Genomic DNA, 20,319 nt, shown 5'->3' on the forward strand with positions numbered 1-20,319 from the left:
GAGTGAAAGTCCAAACCAAGATTTTGTTTCAACCAACCAGTTGAGCATAAAGAGTCACAGTCACAGAGTACTCAACTGGTTGGTTGAAACAAAATCCCGGTTTGGATTTTTATTCTCTGGACCTCAATTACCCAACTCTGTTAAAGATATTGTGACAATATCTGCTTTAGTTATATATTTTTATTTGGCGTTATATGCTGTTTAAGATGTTTCAGTCCCCCTCTGTGACCCTGTACTGTATAAGTGGCTGGAAGATGGATCAATGGACGTTCCGTACACCCATGATTCCTGGACACAACAAAAGAACATCTGAGAAACTGGTTCCGTTGTTTATCTATACTTTTCCTTTTAAATAAAAATGTTTCCTTGTTCTCAAGACCTCTGTATGGCGCCAAGAACTCGAGCTGATTTTTGTAAAACCCTTTTTTGTAAAACTCTTTTTCTTTGCCGAATTAAATAAGAGTTAATAGATTAAACATTCATATGCAAGTAGAATATGTGTTCTAACTTGAAAAAGTAGTGTTATTGACACAAGAGTGATTTAAATAGGTTATCTGGGGTGCCGTATCAAAATGCAATTTAATCTTTTGCGATCCAAATACAATGAGATCAGATTAAATTGTTTTGACTAAATCAAATCCTTCTCGCGACCAGAACTCCCTGTGATGGTATCATATTATCGCTGTGCACTCCTGAATCTATGCTGTTTGTTATGGGATCTGATATCTTGGCAGCATTGTCTGTTTTCAGCACCGGTTCGACATTGTTCGAGTTTGTCAGCTGTACCGCGGGTCAGGAGCGGTGAAACATTTCGCCGATATGCATACAGTTAACTGTACAAGTCCTGCACTGGTTCCGTGTAGTAACTAACCATCTTGGAGTAAATTTAGTGAACTAAGTGTTAAACTAACATTGGCAGTTTCCCTGTCTGTCCGCATTGTCATGGGTGATCTTGCAGAAACTTAAAAAAAAATATCTTGCAGTATTTACTCAGTTAATTTAAAGGACAAATATAGCCAGGTGACACTATGACCTTTAATTGTTAATGTTGGCAAATAAGTTACATTAATATTTAAATGCTCATGAAAAGTTCATGTGCTGCAGTCATTAATCATTGAAAATTCTGAAAACTTAAGACAATATATGTCTTATTAGGGACAAATAACCAACCAATAGCAATGCATTTGATTGATTTACTAAAAGGTATGCAAATAGGCATGTTACAATTAGTGTAGGAATTAAGGTTAAACTTTACATTTAACATTTGCGTATTTAGCAGACATTTTTGTCCAAAGTGATGCATAAGTGAGACAAATACTGTAACACATTGCAACATGCTGTCAAGAAGTCAACTAGGCATAAGTGCAGCAGGCTGAGCTTCCAATGAATGACACTTTATTAATGATACAATGTAGCATTTTACTGAGACATTCTTATTTATTTATATGCCACTGTATGTAGGCTCAGTCCCCAGTAGGGTAGCTTCTTTCAACCTGTGTAAATATGGGGCTTCTGATTTTTTAGGAGTATGAGAAATAAAATAACCTTGCTGAAACACCCCCCCAGATAGGGTCTAGAGCCACTATGTGTAAATCTATCACAATTTTTTGTTTTCCGTCATCCCTCCATCTTATAGCTTCCTACACCAGTTCTTGCCATCCCAAGGCTGCAGTCAGTGACCTAAAAATCACTGGTTCAGTACATGTTAGAGGTTTTGTTACTTAACACACTGTATATTGAGCTGTCAAGCTGCAAATTCCAGTATTTTTATCAAAGTTGTTCCAAAAACTTATTAGAAAGAGTTCAAATGCTTCAGCAGATTTGCCCCTGTAATGTTTACCAACACAGTGGTTTTTACCAGGTCATTTAATAATTTTTGTGTGGCTTACAGGTGTTTATCACAAACAGAATTAGCTGACTTTCTGTAATTCTAAGAAGCACAATTTACGGGAAAAGCTTGACAGACTTGAAATGGTATAATGGAGTTGAATTTCTGAAGAACCCATTGTGAATGTTCATATAATTCCAGGAAGTGCAGCATAAGAATAATCGCAGTGTGCACTGGCTTCCTGTTTCTATGCATTATTCATCAGGCCAGCTCTTACAGATTGCTCTATCACTAAACATGTGTTTCTCAGCTTTACAAAACTGAGGGAAAAGTGACTGTAAATCATATGAAATCGGTGCAAATGTGTTCATGTCGTATTAGAGTATTAAATGTTTTTTTGGTAATGTAGTTCACTGGAAATTGATTTAATGGGTTGAGTAGTTTTCAAATGAAACATCAATCATTTAATGAATGCAATTTTAGTAGACATTTTTGTAGTCCCTATTGTCATGTGTGCTGTTCCTCATCACCCTTAATATGTTTTTGCATTTATGTAATGAACTTTGAGTTGAAAAATGAACTTGATTTTCTTTAGTGTTACTATTTTATAATTGTGCGTTTATTTCTATCAGCCATTGTCTGTTATCTGTGATAGTATTAATAGCAAAATAATGCTTTGGGAAATGTTACTTTTCACAGTGAACTTTTACTTTTCTGGTTGGCACATGTTTTTTTTTATTATTTGTGTAGTCACAACTGATTTCTGTACTGCACATTCAGGTGTTTTATATTTGGTTGTACGCTCTCTTTAATGTGCAGTATCATTAGCTGTTGTCATGGAGACTGCCGGTCAGTAGCTACGCAGGTACTCACTTGCACAGGCAGCTGCTTTTATAGAGCAGGTACTGCTCTCCATCACCTCCCATTCGTCATTGGCTAAGGACAGCAGAATCCAGTTGTCCTAACTGCTGAAGATGCATAGCAATAAGAGAGAAATTGTAATTAAGATGGAGGATGGTAAGTACTTTCTCTTTTGTGCTTGGGATTTTATATATATATATATATATATATATATATATATATATATATATATATATATATATATATATATATATATAAAATTTAAATACAAAACCTGTTCATTTAAATATATAGGTATTAATGGGCATGCTTTTTCGACTGCCTCAACAGAGTTAAGGTTCGTAATTAAGTTAAGGGTAAACAAAGGATAAATTTCAGTATTCAGCCTCCAAACCTCACTGTTACCTTTAGGGAAGAATATTTAAGTAACAATGTTTCATAATTAATACAATATGAAAGACTCAGTGTTGATGTTTCCTTCTGGTTCAGTTGGAGTGAAAATGAATGGACTTCTGCATGAGGAACAGGAAGGTAGGTGTGGAGGGTTAGGGTTTGTCTTCTGTTAGAATAGTGCGCTGTGATATGATATCCAGTTCATCTCTATTGTTGGTATTATAAATAAATGTAATTGAAATCAGAGATGATGTATTATTTAATTCAACGCAGGGAATACATGACAGGAAAGCAAAGAAAGAAAGAATTTATAGATGTATATGTTTACACATTTGGCCGTAAAAGAAAAGGAATCATAATTAATTTTATATTTTATGTGTAATTTTAAATAATATCATTATTGTTACATTTGAAAAATGTTAAAAGAAGCTTTGTCAATTTTTTATCACCTGGATATTATGTGTGTTTGTATAGTGGGAGTTGCTGATGTGCTTATATGCATTTGAATGCAAGGCTGTGGGATTGGTGTGTGTGGCAGGTATCTGTCCTTCTGTGTGTGTGTGTGTGTGTGTGTGGATTAAGTTTATATCAGGGCTTGTCCTTTGAAAAATGCAGGCGCACACAAATTTGTGCACCTAAAAAGTGCTAGGTGCACAATTTTTTTTGTGCACCCTAAAAGTGCTAGGTGCACAATTTTACCTTTTTTGTGCGCCTAAAATGTGGTTGGACTTTGGTGCAATGGGTCAAAATGTACTTGTATTTGTACATATTTCTGTTTTTTGTAGTCCTAGTGTTAGTTGAGAATTTTGTCCTAGTTTTAATGCTTTAACATATTTTGTAGAAACCCATTTAAAGTGAATCACTTTTTATTGGTGAATAAAATTTGCAATTCAGAATTCAGTCTTTTTTGCATCAATACTTTGGAGATTGTCCTCAATTTGCAAAACACTTGCTGCAGAAGGCTCAGAGAGGAAGAGCACCATAATATTAAGATTATATGGGCCAAAACTTAGATATGGCATCCAATAATTTGTATGAGCCAAATTCTGTTTCTCCACTGAAATTGCATTTGTTAGCCAGTGTCTTCTCTGAAAACTTCATTCTTGGATGAAGAACACATCAGCAGTCAATCCCAGCAGCAGCCAATCCTTAACATGTATACAGCTAATACTAACTAGTTATGAAGATGCCATCTCTTAAGTGCTTGAGTAGTTTTGAGTAGGTTGCCTTCCAGGATAGAATCTGCAACTAGACCACAGGGTGAGTAATGACAGTAGCCAAGGATATTGCTGTTGGACTAGGACTAGGAGTGGGGATAGCTCAATATTAAGAGTTGGACAATAGGGTTGGGTCGATAGACGATGCCATCGTCCATCGCCGATGGCAGATAGACATCACGATGCTGAGCCGACATCGCGATCCTCCGCCCCACCCCCGCCGCAGCAGCAACCAGCTCACGAAAAACACACACTTAATCACACTATATAGCCAAATTAAATGCATGCTTTCAATTTCCGCATCTTTACTTATTTTATTATTATTATTATGAGGAAATAACAAGGAAGTTGTTAGCGATCACAATACAAATTACAGTGAACTCCAAACGAATTACACGAACTAGTTCGTTTACATTAATAAATGAGGCATACAGAAACAGCAGAAAAAAAATCAAAATAATTTTAATTAAATTAGATTAAATAAACTACACCAAATATGCCTTTTTCATGGTTTTACCATAACGAACAGAACGTCTGTGCATCTTTTGCGCGGATAACTTGACCGCAAATCCTACACACCACTTCAGACGTATCTCGTGGCTGTCCTGTTTCATTCGGTCTAAAGCCAAAGTATTGCCAGAAAGGTGAATTTGCACCTTTTTTACCAACCGTTTGTCGACGCCATTATAACGACACAGATCACTGTGCCTATTCATGCCAGAGTCCCGCGGAAAAAGTGATTGACAGGTGGTAATTTGTGTGTAACTTATCTTTATTTATTTATGGTTTGGTTATGGGTAAAACAAAGACCATGCGGGTCAGGTAGTGGAAACGGTAGGCTACAATTAATTAATTCGTTCCCCAAAAACGTTGCATTCTGACACGGATGACCCTTGCTATCCATGCTTTTTTTCGACGCCATTGTTGTCATGAATAATTCCGTGGAGCGTCGATTGGTCACGTGACAAATTATGAGGCGCGTACAATTTAATTCTTTTTTATTGATAGGCGCGCATTTCTTTGCGCAGCTCTTCACCATTTTAGGCGCGTGATGGCGTGCACGCGCAATTGCGCACCTTAAAGGACAAGCCCTGTTTATATTATATTTTGGGGGACCAAATGTCACCCACAATGTAATGAAAACCTGCTATTTTGATGTTGTGGGGACCATTTTTCAGGTACCCACAAAGATCTGTGAATGCAATCAAAAAAGTAAAATTGTGTCATATTTTGTTTGGTTAAGATTAGGGCTGGGCAGTGCTTAAGGTCGTCATTGCTGGGTCTAGGGTTTTGCCCATAGCAATCAATGGATGGTCCCCACAAAGATATGGGTACTGGTCTGTGTTTGTGTGTATATGTGTATGTGTGTGCATTTTTTCATACTGCTCTAACTCTGAATAAGATATTTGTTTGGTCATTGTTAATCTCCTCAGAGAGCACAAGAGGAAATGGCACGAGGAGCTTGAGAGACCCCAGATCCTTCCCCACATGGAACAGGAGCGGCACAGCTGACCAACGGCCTTTGGCTTGCAACAGCCAGACGGAAGCCATTCGGGGCGAGAGTGAGGAAGACGAGGAGGTGGATCTAAGGGCGAGAAAAAACGCTAAAAGGACGTCTGCTAGGCTCTGCGTCGACGGAGAGGAGAATGAGGAAGCCTGGAAGGAGAAACAGAAGAATGGGACCGTCATCAGGAAGGGAGATCCCAAAGAATGTGAGAAGGGACGTTCCAAGCGCAAAACCAGTGATGTAGGATATGAAGATGATCATAAAAGTCAGATAATGAACTACAGGTGCACTACACAAATCGCCTTCCCTCACTAGACACGAAGAATTGCTCATAGGTTTTCTAAGGCTTCCTTTGGGCATTAATGGATTTACTGATGGGTTTGTGAAAGTGCCAGTTTATCAGGATTTACCCAAATAGCACTGGAAAAGAACTACAGCCTCCCCACAGGTGACCCATCCGTCATCATGGTCCTCTCTTGGCAGAACCTCCACCTCCTCGAGTGAAGAGTCAGATGAGGAGTCGGTGGCAGAAATGGAGGCGGCGAGACTGAAGGAAGAGTTGGAGGAGAAGAAAAAGTTCATCGCCAGCTTGAAGAGCAGGCCGTGGCGCATGAACAGGAAGCTGAAGTGCTTGAAGTAAGAAGAGTGTGTCTTTGACTCAGAGGTGGTACTCAGATGTGATACTCAGAGCTGGTACTCAGAGCTGGTACTCAGCCACTCTGATTTGCATGCCATTCATCTGACAGTCTGATGGCAGATGGAACCTGGTTGCTTCCTAAAGTCAGAGAGGCTTCTAGATATTAATTATTTGTGTATCTCTTTTGCATTCATTTTCATTAAAAATGACTAATTATAAAATTCCTAAGAAATTATGCCTCCACAATTAGCACAAAACATGCCATTGCAACATGCAGGGAAAGATTCTGATCTTAAGGCACAAGACAGTATGTTTAAGGTTTCAAATAAAACTACAAGGTCAGGTAAAAGCACCGGAGACGACAGTTCAAATGAATAAGATTTTGCAATTCAAAACAATGCAAAGTGCAGACGACCCTTGAAATCTGCTAAACGAAACTGAAATTATAGCCTACAAATCCAAAGTGATCTGCACACTTGGTGGGGTGTTTTTCCCATCTCTCCTCCAATACTCCTTAAATTCATCCATCTGACTTCACGGAAAGCAACACTAATCAGGGCCAATATGTTTTCAGTAACTGGGTGACCTTTTGCCTTATCAGTTACTGTGGCACTACAAATGATCCCTCAAACCATCTCTGTGCTATGGTAGTGTCTTTCGCCAAATTATATTCCTCCCCTCTTAGCTTCAGGCCCATCTGTACAACAAGAGGTGTCGCTCCAAAGAATGACCCAGCAGAAGACATAGACAGTCCAAGGCCATATGGGTGTAGGGGAGGCTGAACATTAATTCATTCTGAGGCAGGTTTCCATCCCTGTGGTCCTGAGTGGATCTAAGTTGGTCTCAAGGTCCCATCCAGGCTTGCAGACAGTGCAGATGATGGTGGCAATACCACTCTTGTCTCTGTCATGAAAGAAGTAGGTGGCCATGATGTCACCTTCCCATCGTCTGATAGGCTAGCAGTTGACAATGACAATGAGACAGCTCTTTCATAATCAGGGACAGTTATGATATGATATGAGGTCACCTTTAGTGCTTGGAGCTTGTGTGTTGCCATCTCTGTGGTTGTAAAGTAGCAAGCAAATGATTAGCCATGTCTTCGAAGGGTGATCTGGGGAGCCACCTGGGTCCACTGCCAAATCCTTCTCCTCTTTCTGTGTGGTTCGTTCCGGTTATAAAACATGAAAAGGAAAGGAGATAGAACAGGTGAATGGATCCTTTTTCAACCTCAGGCAGGACCCAGGAGGAAAAGCATAGTGGGTTTCAGACTCACACTCTTTGTCTCTTCTTAACGAAAGATGGAATGAGTTCCGCTCTTTCAAGGTCTTTTGCTGGGATGTGCAGAGGGATGTGGCAGAGGGATGTGCAGAGGGATGTGGCAGAGGAGCAAGAACCACTGTTTCTTTGCCATCGTTGGGTTCCCCTCATTTCCTCCCCTTTTTATTACTGTTCCACTAATCAAAAACAATTCCTTTGATGAAAAAAGGAACTTCTTTTGGGTTCTGCTCAAATTAATCAATGTAAATAAAAGTCTCCCAGCTAGCTGGTGTACAATGCCTCACGTCTTCAGAAACTAACAACATTTTTATGCATAGCTAACACTGAGGCAACTATTTCTTACAGCTAAGGGGTAATTTATATATCTCCAAACAGTTGTTATAAACAGACAGCTCTTCACGCTATTCATCAATGTAGCTTTTCTGTGTGACAACTAATGAATTAGATGAGCAGTTGGGATGGTGTGGACTTCACCGTGATTCATTTTATGAAGTTAAGCATTTCAAGTGCTCAACCACAGCAGTTTGGATATTACTATATTTTTAAGTAATTAACATAACCCTTATATAACGTCCAATATACACTGGCAAATATGAGCGAATTATGAGTTTATAACTTGAAAATGTAATGTGGGTTCTTCTCTGCTATTGGGAGGCAAACCTAAGCCTGGTCCAGCCAGTAACTGGGGAGATGATTGATGATGGTGGTGAGGATAGTGGTCCTTCCAGGAGGCCCAACTTTGGGCAAGGCTGGACATATCTGCTGCTGCTAGTCCTTTCTATGGATGGAGAGGCAGTGTAGAGATGTAGCACCCGCAGCTTGGGTGGAGGCCTCCCAGCTCAGGTTCAGCTTTTCACTGGCCAGAGCGTTTTTCTATACCTTGGCTTTACACATCCCCTTATATACTTTGCCATATAGCAGTGGGCATCCTGGATAGAGGTCAGCTTCCGGGACCTCTGTCCCCTGTCTCTAAATGTATCCTGGATAGAGGTCAGCTTCTGGGACCTCTGTCCCCTGTCTCTAAGCGCATCTTGGATAGAGGTCAGCTTCCGGGACCTCTGTCCCCTGTCTCTAAGTGCATCCTGGATAGAGGTCAGCTTCCGGGACCTCTGTCCCCTGTCTCTAAGCGCATCCTGGATAGAGGTCAGCTTCCGGGACCTCTGTCCCCTGTCTCTAAATGTATCCTGGATAGAGGTCAGCTTCCGGGACCTCTGTCCCCTGTTTTCTCTCAGCAATATTTCCCAGAAGCTACGTAAAAACCTTGCATTTTTTGAGCTTCTCTGGCCTGTTTGCTAATATCTCCATATGTTGAGGAATTAACTAGTAAATCACTGTGATATATGTGTTCATTTATTTTTGTTTCGCTTTGTTTTAAACATTTTTTCCAGAGATGCTCAGCAGTTTGTGGAGAAATTTGAGGGATATTTGGGAAAGGGCAAAGGTCAAACACTATATATCCTCAAAGTAACGATGTCAAAGGTAACGCTTGAGTGCTTTTGCAGAACAGTATATAATTTCCTTACTTCTCTGAATGCTTACAATTTTTTTTTCCTTTCAGAAATGGAATAAATTTAATAGAGCTTTTAAAAATATAATGACTGCTTTTATCCCTTGGGAAAAGAGAATAAAAGAAGTGGAAAGTAAGTATTCAAACATTCATTCATTTTATGAGTACATTTTGGTCAGAAAGCAGGTGTAGTTCTGTCTTTAACAATAGTATTATTTGAGACATATTATTATTTAAGTTACATGCCATGTGGTGCAATTGGAGTAAGTGTGATACTTTGTTACAAATGAATTTTTCTTCTTTTGTTTCCTCAGGTCATTTCGGCGCTTCAGTCGGCTCCTACTTTATATTTCTGAGGTGGCTATATGGGATGAATCTGATGCTTTTTGTTTTAGTGTTTGGACTGGTCGTGCTGCCTGAGGTGATGGCATTTTCATTAGAAACCACTGGGCTAAAATTGTACTCATTTATTTATCTTAATTACCTTATTTGTCTTTAACAAGTTTATCAATAAATACACATTTTTTTGGTTAGCAATCACATACATATGAATACAACCCACTAAATTATTATCTTTGTATTGTGCAAAAACAGATGGTTTAATTTCTTTTGCACACAAAATTGTCCAATAATATCCGGGATTATTTAAAGCAGACATTGCATTACTATATAGTTTTTATATGATATTTCTGGATTCTGCTGTTAACACTTAACTCTCTTCTGGTTTATTTTTTAATGCCGTGTACGATAGGTTCTGTTGGGTGCCCCATATGGGACAATTCCGAGGAAAATCGTGCCCAACTCAGAGAAAGATAAAGCAATGGATGTGGCCATTCTGCTGGAGTTTGAAGTGAGAAAGCCTTATAAATGAATTTACCTTGCTTGTATGTGCTTTGGGGTCAGAGAAATGCTTCATGTTCATGATTCATAAGTAACACTTGTCTTATTCTTGTAATACCATTTGCACAAAGTAAAAGTACCATGTCTTTTTAAATATACCTTACCATTACATTTATTTATTCATTAGACACTTTTGTCCGTAGTGACATACAAGTCAGGGAGATAATGTATCAGAAGCATACAGGCATAGAAGAGCCTTCTTAGATACAAGTGTTGCTAGACTACGTTTGCAATGGGTTACCAGTGACAAATGCAGGATAGTATTAAAGCAAAAGCTATTCAAAACACAGTTGGAACCTAATCTAGGAAATGCTATTTAAATCACACCAGAAGTCAGAATACAACCACTTGCTTAGCATAGAGAGTGAGATGGAATAGAGGTTCTGATGAACAGGCAAATGTTTTAGGACTTGAAGTTGATTTGAGCATCTATTGGCAGGCAATGGAGGGAGATAAGGTGTAACATTATTGCATTTTGTCTGATTTTATACCAGTTGTGCTGCCTCACTTTGAGTCGTCCACAGTGGATTCACAGCATTTGCTGGCAGCCCAGTCAGTAAAGAGATAGTAATCGAGTGATAAGATGACAACTATGGATAAGGAGCTGATTTGCATATTCTGTCAGATGAGGTTTGATCTTCCTGATGTTATACAAAGTAAATCAACATGATTGGGAGCAGTAATAACAAATGATAGCTGGTTATCTGGCATCGTCTTTAGGTTCTTAGCCAACAGTGATAGAGACAAAGGTCACAGATCTTGCAGGATGAGAACCAATGACCTAGTGGCATCTCTTGCAGATTGCAATGCATCCAGCCAGGGGTGCCATTTTTATGGCGTGAATCTGAACTGATAAGCATGATAATGTGCTGTTTTCTTTTTGCAGGGTTATTTCAAGTATTCTCCTCTGTTTTATGGATATTACAATAACCAGAGGACAGTTGGCTTTTTGCACTACAGGCTACCTCTGGCTTACTTTCTGGTTGGAATTGGAACATTTGTTTACAGCCTAATTGCTGTGGTTAGAAGGTATGCAAACAATTGCAAATAGATACAGTTTTGACAAAATAGAGGTATCACCCTATTTGCGAGCCTAATGTATTACAAAATATCAGCTTATAAGGTGAAATCATGGGAAAAAAATGTAAGCACTAGAAAAACTGAGATGAGATCACAGGATCAAGCTGTGGCTTGGCAGCGTGAGCTCTCAGAATTATTATTATTATTACTATTATTATTGTTAACAATAATACTACTTATATTATTATTAATAACAATACTATAATTATATTATTATTTTTATTATTATTATTTGGAACATGACTATGGTTCTTTTTATATATATTTTCATAATTAGGCTGTTGCTGATTAGTATGTCAGACGTTTAATACCATTGAATTGTATGATAGAAGCAATTAAGCAATATATTCTGCATACATGATAGTTTCACTTTCATCGCTTGGGCAGCATGACATATTCCCACTCCTATTACATTTACATTTACATTTACATCATTTGGCAGACGCCCTTAGCCAGAGCGACTTACATAAGTGCTTTAAGACTCCACAATGAATTTTTCCCGATACTAGCTCAGTAAAAACCAAGGCTATGAATACCATCGATCTAATACTCTGTTGGAAAAGTGCTTTTTTTTTTTTTTTTTTTTTTTTTTTTTTTTAAAGTAATGCAAGTATAATGCCAGAAGTGCTAATTCAGGCATTTCTGGAAAAGGTGTGTTTTAAGTCGTCTTTTGAAGACATTCAGTGACTCAGCTGTTCGGACATCTAGGGGGAGTTCATTCCACCAACTTGGTGCCAGAACAGAGAAGAGCCGGGAGGTGTGTCTTCCTTGTGCCTTGAGGGGTGGTGGGACCAGTCGAGCAGTGCTGGAGGATCGGAGAGATCGTGGTGCAGTGCGGGGTGTGATGAGGTCTTTTAGGTAGGATGGAGCCAGATCATTTTTGGCTTTGTATGCGAGCATCAGTGTTTTGAATCTGATGCGGGCAGCCACAGGAAGCCAGTGTAGGGAGCGCAGCAAAGGAGTGGTGTGGGAGAACTTGGGAAGGTTGAAAACAAGTCGAGCAGCTGCATTCTGAATCAGTTGGAGGGGACGAATGACGCTCAGTGGTAAACCCGCTAGGAGCGAGTTGCAGTAGTCAAGGCGGGAGATGACGAGGGACTGAACGAGTATCTGGGTAGCCTGTGTGGAAAGAAATGGACGTATCCTTCTGATATTAAACAGGAGAAACCGACAAGAGCGGGAAACGTTGGCGATATGAGAGGAAAAGGATAGACGATTGTCCATGGTAACCCCAAGGTTGCGAGCAGAAACCGAAGGACGGATCAGGGAGTTGTTGAGGGAGATCGCAAGGTCCAGGAGGGGGGATGAGTCAGCGGGGATGTACAGCAGTTCCGTTTTACTAGGGTTGAGTTTCAGTTGGTGAGCGGTCATCCAAGATGAGATATCAGCTAGACATGCAGACATCTTAGTGGAGACATGAGTGTCTGAAGGAGGGAAGGAGAGGATGAGTTGAGTGTCATCTGCATAGCAGTGGTAAGAGAAGCCATGAGAGGATATGACCTCACCTAGAGATTTGGTATAGAGGGAGAACAGGAGTGGGCCAAGAACCGAGCCCTGAGGGACGCCAGTGAAGAGACTACGTGGGGTAGATGTGAGTCCTTTCCATGTCACTCTGTATGATCGGCCTTCGAGGTAGGATGCAAGCCATTGCCAAGCCAAACCACCAATGCCAAGACTCCTAAGGATGGATAGGAGAGTCTTGTGGTTAACCGTGTCAAATGCTGCTGATAGGTCAAGAAGGATGAGGACAGATGACAGTTTAGCTGACCTAGCAGCATGCAGCTTCTCAGTTACTGCTAAGAGGGCAGTCTCTGTGGAGTGAGCTGCTTTGAAGCCAGACTGATTAGGATCCTGGAGGTTGTAGAGGTAAAGAGAGAGCTGGTTGTAGACTGTGCGTTCGAGGATTTTTGAAAGGAAGGAAAGAAGAGATTATTATATTGCTATTATATATATAGCAACAGAATAGACTAGGAAGAAGAACAGGGATGAATAGTTAGGAAAGATATTATATAATTGTATGTGTATTTTTTTTAATTAATGCTGGTTTCCCTGGCCTGTTTGCCTGCCTGTACAGCATAGCCACGGGCTCCAGTGTTGCAAGTGAAGAAGCAGAGGAAAGAGAGTTTGCATTTTCTTGGATCCTGTTCACTAGCTGGGATTTCCTTATAGGCAACTCTGAAGCGGCTGACAGCAAGTTTGCTGCAATCATCACAAACATTAAGGTAACCATGACAACCCAAGCATCATGAGCGGAAAATGCTTATTGTGTCATTTCAATAGTTCTTCCTTATATTCGGCATCAATACCAAACTGGCGAACAGCAACAAATTTTCTGTCCAACTCCACACAACTAAATTTTTAATGAGTTATAGAGCTTTTCCAGCTAAATGCGGACTCTTCCAAAATGGTCAAAATATTCGGCTCCTTATGAACGCTGAAGGAATGAGTCAGCAGTACTAACATAATCTATTCAAAACATTATGGATGTGGTTTTAATTGCCGTAACACTAACTGTAATATCGGACTGATAATTCTTACAGGAATCCATTGTGGATGAAGAGGATAAAAAACGTTGTGAAAACGTGCATGCAAGAAGGTGTCTTCGCGTTTTGGCCAACCTCATCACTTTTTTGTGTCTTTGTGGGAGTGGCTATCTTATTTACTATGTTGTGAAGAGATCAGTCGTATTTGCTGCCATGGACAAGGATAAAGTAACATGGATGGAGAAAAATGAGGTAATAATATTTATGGTTGTTAGCTCTACAGAACATTGTGATGGTGTTTGTATGGTGGATTCCATGTTGCACATAGATGTATTTAACCTTCCATCAAATTTCCATGACTTTATGTAGTACAGGGTTGTGGAGAAATATATTTAGTTTTTTAAAAAGAATGTTTTATTTTTTAATTGTCTTGTTGATTGTTATTACAAATAACGGAGATAAGAGCAGCATGACTTTCATAGTAACATATGACTTACCTTTAATTTATTTACTTATATAATGTGCATATATACTTATATCTAAAGTGACATGCAGTTTTGAGAAAGCAGGGTCAGATAATCCTTGGAGTAATTAGGATTTATGGCCTTGCTCAGGGACCCAAAAGTGACATCACTGCTGACCCTGGAAACTGAACCGACGACCTTCTGAATGGCCGAACCTGCTGAGCCACACATGAAATAGAATATTTATGTAAAATACCTATAAAAATAATATCACAATTTAATAATTCTAGTTGAAAGACTGTGAACTCCAAATGTAGGTCCTTGTTCAGTCAAAATCACTATTATTACTATTATTAGTATTTTTAGTATTGTGAAAGTAAGGGTTTCTATATCTACGAAATCTGAGTAGTATTAGAGGAATTTATACATGGCAAAACTGAGGCAGGCTATTCATGCAAGATTTCCACTAATCTGCAGCGACTGAGCAAGTTCTGTAAGCAAAAGCAAAAGGCAAATATACTCAAAGAATGTGAAGCATTGACTGATAACAATAGAAAATGTCTGGTTGTTTAAAGATTTGAGATTGAATTAAGCGATTCAGTTATCAAATGCCCATTAATACTAAAAATTAATTGTGCTAGATATTCTTGATCAAATATAAAGTTTTTGAGAGATGGGCAGCATGATGGACAGGTGGAGTTTATTCACCTCCTTCCCAAATAGCACAGGTTTCTTTCTGTAATGAAAATGCTCAATTAAGCAAATGAGCGTCTTCTGAATTGCCTGTAGTAACGGTTTGTCCTGTGATGGGCTGTCCTCCTTCTTGGGTGGTCCTCTGCCCGGTGCGACTTCACGCTTAGTGTGACCCTTTACTAGATAAGTGGATCGGCGATAGATGATTAGAATGTTTGAGATATCATTTTTAATGAAGAGTTCATGTACCACTGTGGCATGTCCCCACAAAGATGTGTGTGATGATTGTTGTTCTTCTGACCGTCAGCTTGAGTTGGTGGTTTCGCTGCTTGGAGTTGCAGTTCCTCCCCTTTTTGAAGGCATCTCTGAAATGGAGGAGTTTCATCCCCGTGTTGCCCTGAAGTGGCAGTTAGGGCGAATACTTGCACTCTTTATTGCAAACTTATACAGCCTTACTTTTGCCCTGTACGATGAAGTGCCCTTAAAGGTAAAATAGTAACTCTCTTTCTGTGTGTTTAATATGTAAATGAACTTTGGAGTATGTGGCTTGCAAGGCACATAAAGCAGACATAGGCATTGTGTTTAAAAATGATGAATGCAGCAAAGCTATGCAGATATACATCTGTATGATATTATATATACTATTAAATGGAAGTCCCTTTACAAAATACTGTTATAGAGCTTTTTCCATAAAGTCATATATTTGGACTTTATTTTACATGTTTGAAATGTTGAAGATGTTGAGGTTCGGCCTAATGACAGCTGAGATACTGGATTTTTGGTAGTATCTCGGACTGGTCACCAATGAGACGGTGTGGAGATGTGAGGCAGCATGTGTTGTCTTCCAGTTTGAAAAGGAGAATGCCATTAAAAATGCCACAATGTGGGCAATGAAGGAGAACTATGGCAACGGCACAATGCTGAGTAACAGCAGCGCCGTCGCCCAGCCTGCCCTCCACCCCGCTGACGTCATGCAGGGACCGTGCTGGGAGACCGGCATCGGGATTGTAAGTCATTTTTCACTTTAACAATGTTAAGATGTCTCCAGGAGTGTCAGAAGCTGGGGCACATGTACCCCCCAATATTTCATTTGGCTTTACCCCCTTCTGTGTAGTTACAAACTACAGTATGCTCACGGACAAATTATTAACAGGCCAGTATGTTTGCCAACGTATATCTGTTTTCTATGAAAATTAAAATCTCCACCAGGAAATAAATTGCAGAGATAAGACTGAAAATTTTGTTTAGAATATGTGAATTCTCAATTTTTTAAGTTACCCTTTTGTGGAATAACCTACAAAAGTCATCAATTTTTTCTCAGGAATTCATGAAACTGACAGTTTCTAACATCGAGCTGGCCTATCTGACCATCTTATTTAGTGATTTTCTCCGAGCCTTGCTTGTTCGCTACCTGAACTATTGCTGGTGCTGGGACCTTGAAGCAGGATTTGTGAGTGTTAAACGCTATCATAGCTATATACTGCGTAAACAACAGAATAAAGTGCATGTTTCTGCATTAATATAAGGAAGATAATTTTGAATTTTTCGTTTGACATATTTTAGCCATCGTATGGAGAGTTCGACATTAGTGGGAATGTTCTGACAATTCTCTTCAGTCAAGCGGTGATTTGGTAAGTGGTAAACAAGAAAGCTTTTGTGTAAACAACAACTAGCAGTCAGGATTTGTTTAGTGATTTTATTTAAAATAAAATGAACCATTTTACAAAAATGTTTCCATGCCATTTAAGAGAAGCCATTATTCATTCATTCATTCATTCATTTTCCAACACCACGATAAATGACTGAATGATGTCAAAATATGGAATAGTTACTTCAGTTATTGCTGTGGCTCTTTCAAAAATTTCTCAAGCATGTGTTGACAAATTAAGCACATTTTTAATTGGCTGCTAAGAATGTTGAAGTTTATAAGGTCTAGGAAGCAGCTGCGTTCAAACGGTAAATACATTTTGTACCAGTTTTTCTAATTGTTCTTGGTTGAAAAAAAAATGTGATTTGTGTTTTATTGCATATTGAGTGCTACTTCTATACTAGGGGTTTTGAACTTGATCCATGGAGAACTGCTGTAGGTCTGGGTTTTTGGGATGACCTCTCAATCAGCCAATAACAGTGGGTCCTCTGGACTGGAGTTGAGAACCGCTGCTTTATTATTGGCTGATTGAGAAGTCATCCCAAAAACCCGTACCTGCCCTGGCTGTCCATGGATCAGGTCTGCCATCCCTGCCCTATACATTCCCATGTTGACGAGTTGTAGACCTTGGTCATGCAGGGCACCTATAGTTTGAACTACAGGAATAGGTTCTATTGGCTCAGCATTGACTCTTCAATCATGTCTCGTAATAACCGTTGATTATAGAATCAGCCAGTAAAACCAGGGGTATTCAAATCAATTGGTGACATAATCCAGACTCACATCTAGGGAGTGAGATGGTCAGGGAATTTTGATTGGTTGCATTATCTGTTGCTGGTGTTTTGTCCCTTTACATTATAGATTGCAAAGAAGCTATTTGTTGATAATGCAATTGCATCATAATCATAATTAAAAAAAGCTAAATATAAACATTTATGTTTCAGGGTAGGAACCTTCTTTTCTCCTGGCCTTTTAGGTGTCAATATGATTCGCCTCGTGACATCCATGTACATTCAGAGTTGGGCAGTGATGTGTTGCAACATACCTCATTCAAAGCCCTTCAGAATCTCCAGTCATTTCTACAAAGTCCTCTTGTTCATCATGCTCTGTGCAAGCATAATCCCTGTGCTCTATGCAATCATGGTTTTTCCACCCTCATTCGACTGTGGCCCCTTCAGGTACCACCCCATAAACTCAATACGAGATGCAGATTTATGAGGTCTGATCACTAAAATTCTTTCAATGACATTGATATTGATTTGTGTTTATATTAATTGCTGTGTTAAATATATTTGTCTTGTGGAAAGTTTGGTTATTTGTAACTATGTATTTGCAAATTTCCTCCACCCAGTGTAGTATATTTCTCATTTATCTGCAGAAGAGCTTGACTTGACTGTAATTCTTACTCCTAAAACAGTGAGAAACAGAAAATGTATGACATCATCACTGAGACAATAGAAAAGGACTTCTCTGCATTTTGGGTTACATTCTTCAGTTACGCGCTCAACCCTGGAGTGGTCGTCCTGGTTGTGATACTGATGGTGTGAGTAGAGACATAGACAAATCTAGAGCAATGAATGTAAGAAAATTTCATAGTTGTGCAATGGATTGTGTAGAGTTAGCATGATGTCACCCACTTGTATGATGTAGACTTCCTGAACTCATTTTGGTATTTAGGGAAGCTACCATCTGCTTCCCAAATAATGTATACTGTTTTTTTTTATTATATATTTTTGCAAAATTAACAGTCATCATGAACAGATTGAGAGCTGGGATTGCTGGTGATATTGGGTCATGCTGATGTACTATTAAGTCAATTTAGCAAATGGATATTTACATATTTAAGTAAGCAGTTAGTAATACTATATGAACACCATTGTTGTAAAAGTTATTGAAAGGTGTAATGATTTTCTTAAATGAATTATGCTTTATTAAAGACAACCGTTGCATTGTATGTGGGCTGAAATGTCAGTGTGCAACTTGTACTGTTTTTCTCTGTCAAAAGGTTGGTTATATACTATCTGAAGATAGTTTCTAAATCATATCAAAAAACAAATGCTGATCTTAGGAAGAAGCTGCGTATGGTGAGTAAGAATAGCCACCAAAACAAAGTAAAAGTAGTAACAATCTATGTGGCATTGTAAAACTGATCTTTTGAGGTGTTTTGACACTTATCCCCAGAGAAGAGAGGAAGAAAAGAACCAGATGAACAATAAAGACAGCAGTAATCACATCATGAAGGATTTAGAGGAACTACTGCCCAAAAAGCCAGTTATCCAGCTGTCTACCAAAGATAGCACTGAAGGTAATGCTTATATGGGTGTTTTAATAAATATATACCATAATTAATTGTCATAAATTTCATATAAATATAGGGTGGTATTGAAAGATGATAGAGCTAAGATGTGTAATCTTTTTTAAAAAAATTATTCTCTTTCATTTCCAAGGCAAGAGAGAGATGGGTGAGTCTCTGAAGTTGTCTCCAAAGAATGGGACTATGGCCAATGGAGCAGACGGAAGATTCCGGAATGCTGTTACACGGCCCCCCGGGCCCCGAATGGTGGGCCATCTCCCTGGAATGCCTCGACTACAGATTGTATCGCCTGGGAGTGCAAGAGGGAGGGGCCAGGTTATCAGGTGGTAGTGGTTCCCCCTCATGCACTACAAACATACCAATCAAATATCCAAATACACTCACACAACTATACACACCAAGTGTGCACTTTAAACAGAATGCCCTAAGTTAATTTTTGAATTGTTTCAATAAAATTTCTAATATTAGAAAAAATATTTCTAATAATATTAGAAGTTAAACTGACGCTGCTTTATGAAGTCAGTTATACGCTACCAACTATCCACTATCTACAAAGAAATGAACAAATCTACAAATATGTCTAAAAAAGAAAACAAAGTGTAACGTAAATTATGAGCATGCCAAATTAAAATGGCCCTTTTTGGGAATTCTCCATAAAGAATAATTCATGTGATTGGAAATGCATGTAAAATTCATGACCACTATGCAAACCGTTAGTAATGCATTCTTCGGGGTTCATTCTAGTGTCACTCGTCATGTAAATGTACATAGTGTGCATTTTTAAATAGAAAACTATGTCATACACCTACTATATACAATTGTTAGCATGCCTTTTGCAAGTTTACAAACAGATTCAACCATTGAACCAACCATAAGTATTCTATCTCTCCTACTCACACACATACAGTACAGACATATATGACTGGAGTCATTGCCACATGTCGTATTTTTGCTGCGAAAATAATCCATTTTTGACCTTGCAAAATATGCCCTCTGAAGCACATCTATGCAATATTAATTATAAGAGAATTATAGAGTACAGCAAATAGTGTTCTTTTTATATACTTCTTATATAGTTGATGAAAAATATTTCAGTTTTATTGAACGTACATGTAAAGTCCATGACTTTCTCTTAATATGAAAATTAAAGGAAACAAGACGTATGTTACCTGCATATGAGCAAGAGCCTTGTTTAATAATATATTTCACTTTGAAAAGATTATGGGTGTGGTTATCACTGTTGATATTTTTGTCGTGTATATATGTTAATATGTAAATTGAAATTTAAAATATCAAAACTGTACAAATTGATGTGTGACATACTCTGATTGATACTGTGTGACAGTTTGCCTTCCAGTTGATGCTGGAAATAGCGGCACTGAAGATTCCTTTAATGTGATAGAGGTTGAATTCTGATTTGGAAAATTCTTTTACGCTACACTAGTAATGTTTTGTCAAATAAATGCATAATAAAACTCAAAAATCATATACTCCTTGGTCATGAAATGC

General features: G+C 38.7%; 1 protein-coding gene across 1 annotated transcript; it reads left to right on the forward strand.

The window, feature by feature from the left end:
• Window positions 1-2,603: 2,603 nt before the first annotated feature.
• On the forward strand, window positions 2,604-20,240 carry tmc2b (transmembrane channel-like 2b). The gene is made up of 20 exons (XM_023803207.2): window positions 2,604-2,845; window positions 3,179-3,220; window positions 5,733-6,090; window positions 6,290-6,442; window positions 9,110-9,200; window positions 9,280-9,361; window positions 9,543-9,649; window positions 9,980-10,078; window positions 11,015-11,157; window positions 13,283-13,430; window positions 13,749-13,943; window positions 15,156-15,335; window positions 15,697-15,855; window positions 16,170-16,298; window positions 16,412-16,479; window positions 17,441-17,674; window positions 17,914-18,039; window positions 18,502-18,580; window positions 18,678-18,801; window positions 18,944-20,240. Exons 1-20 carry the CDS (start codon window positions 2,803-2,805, stop codon window positions 19,138-19,140), a joined length of 2,757 nt encoding a protein of 918 aa, XP_023658975.2. The 5' UTR covers window positions 2,604-2,802; the 3' UTR covers window positions 19,141-20,240.
• Window positions 20,241-20,319: the final 79 nt, after the last annotated feature.

Source organism: Paramormyrops kingsleyae, chromosome 2, assembly GCF_048594095.1.
Source record: "Paramormyrops kingsleyae isolate MSU_618 chromosome 2, PKINGS_0.4, whole genome shotgun sequence".
Lineage (NCBI taxonomy): Eukaryota > Metazoa > Chordata > Actinopteri > Osteoglossiformes > Mormyridae > Paramormyrops > Paramormyrops kingsleyae.

What these genes read in the sequence shown, in the direction of transcription:
- tmc2b (XM_023803207.2), top strand. Translation starts at nt 2,803, where the DNA reads ATGCATAGCAATAAGAGAGAAATTGTAATTAAGATGGAGGATG. An exon ending in TCTGCATGAGGAACAGGAAG is followed by an intron (nt 3,221 to 5,732) that starts GTAGGTGTGGAG and finishes TAATCTCCTCAG; the next exon opens with AGAGCACAAGAGGAAATGGC. An exon ending in ACGATGAAGTGCCCTTAAAG is followed by an intron (nt 15,336 to 15,696) that starts GTAAAATAGTAA and finishes GTTGTCTTCCAG; the next exon opens with TTTGAAAAGGAGAATGCCAT.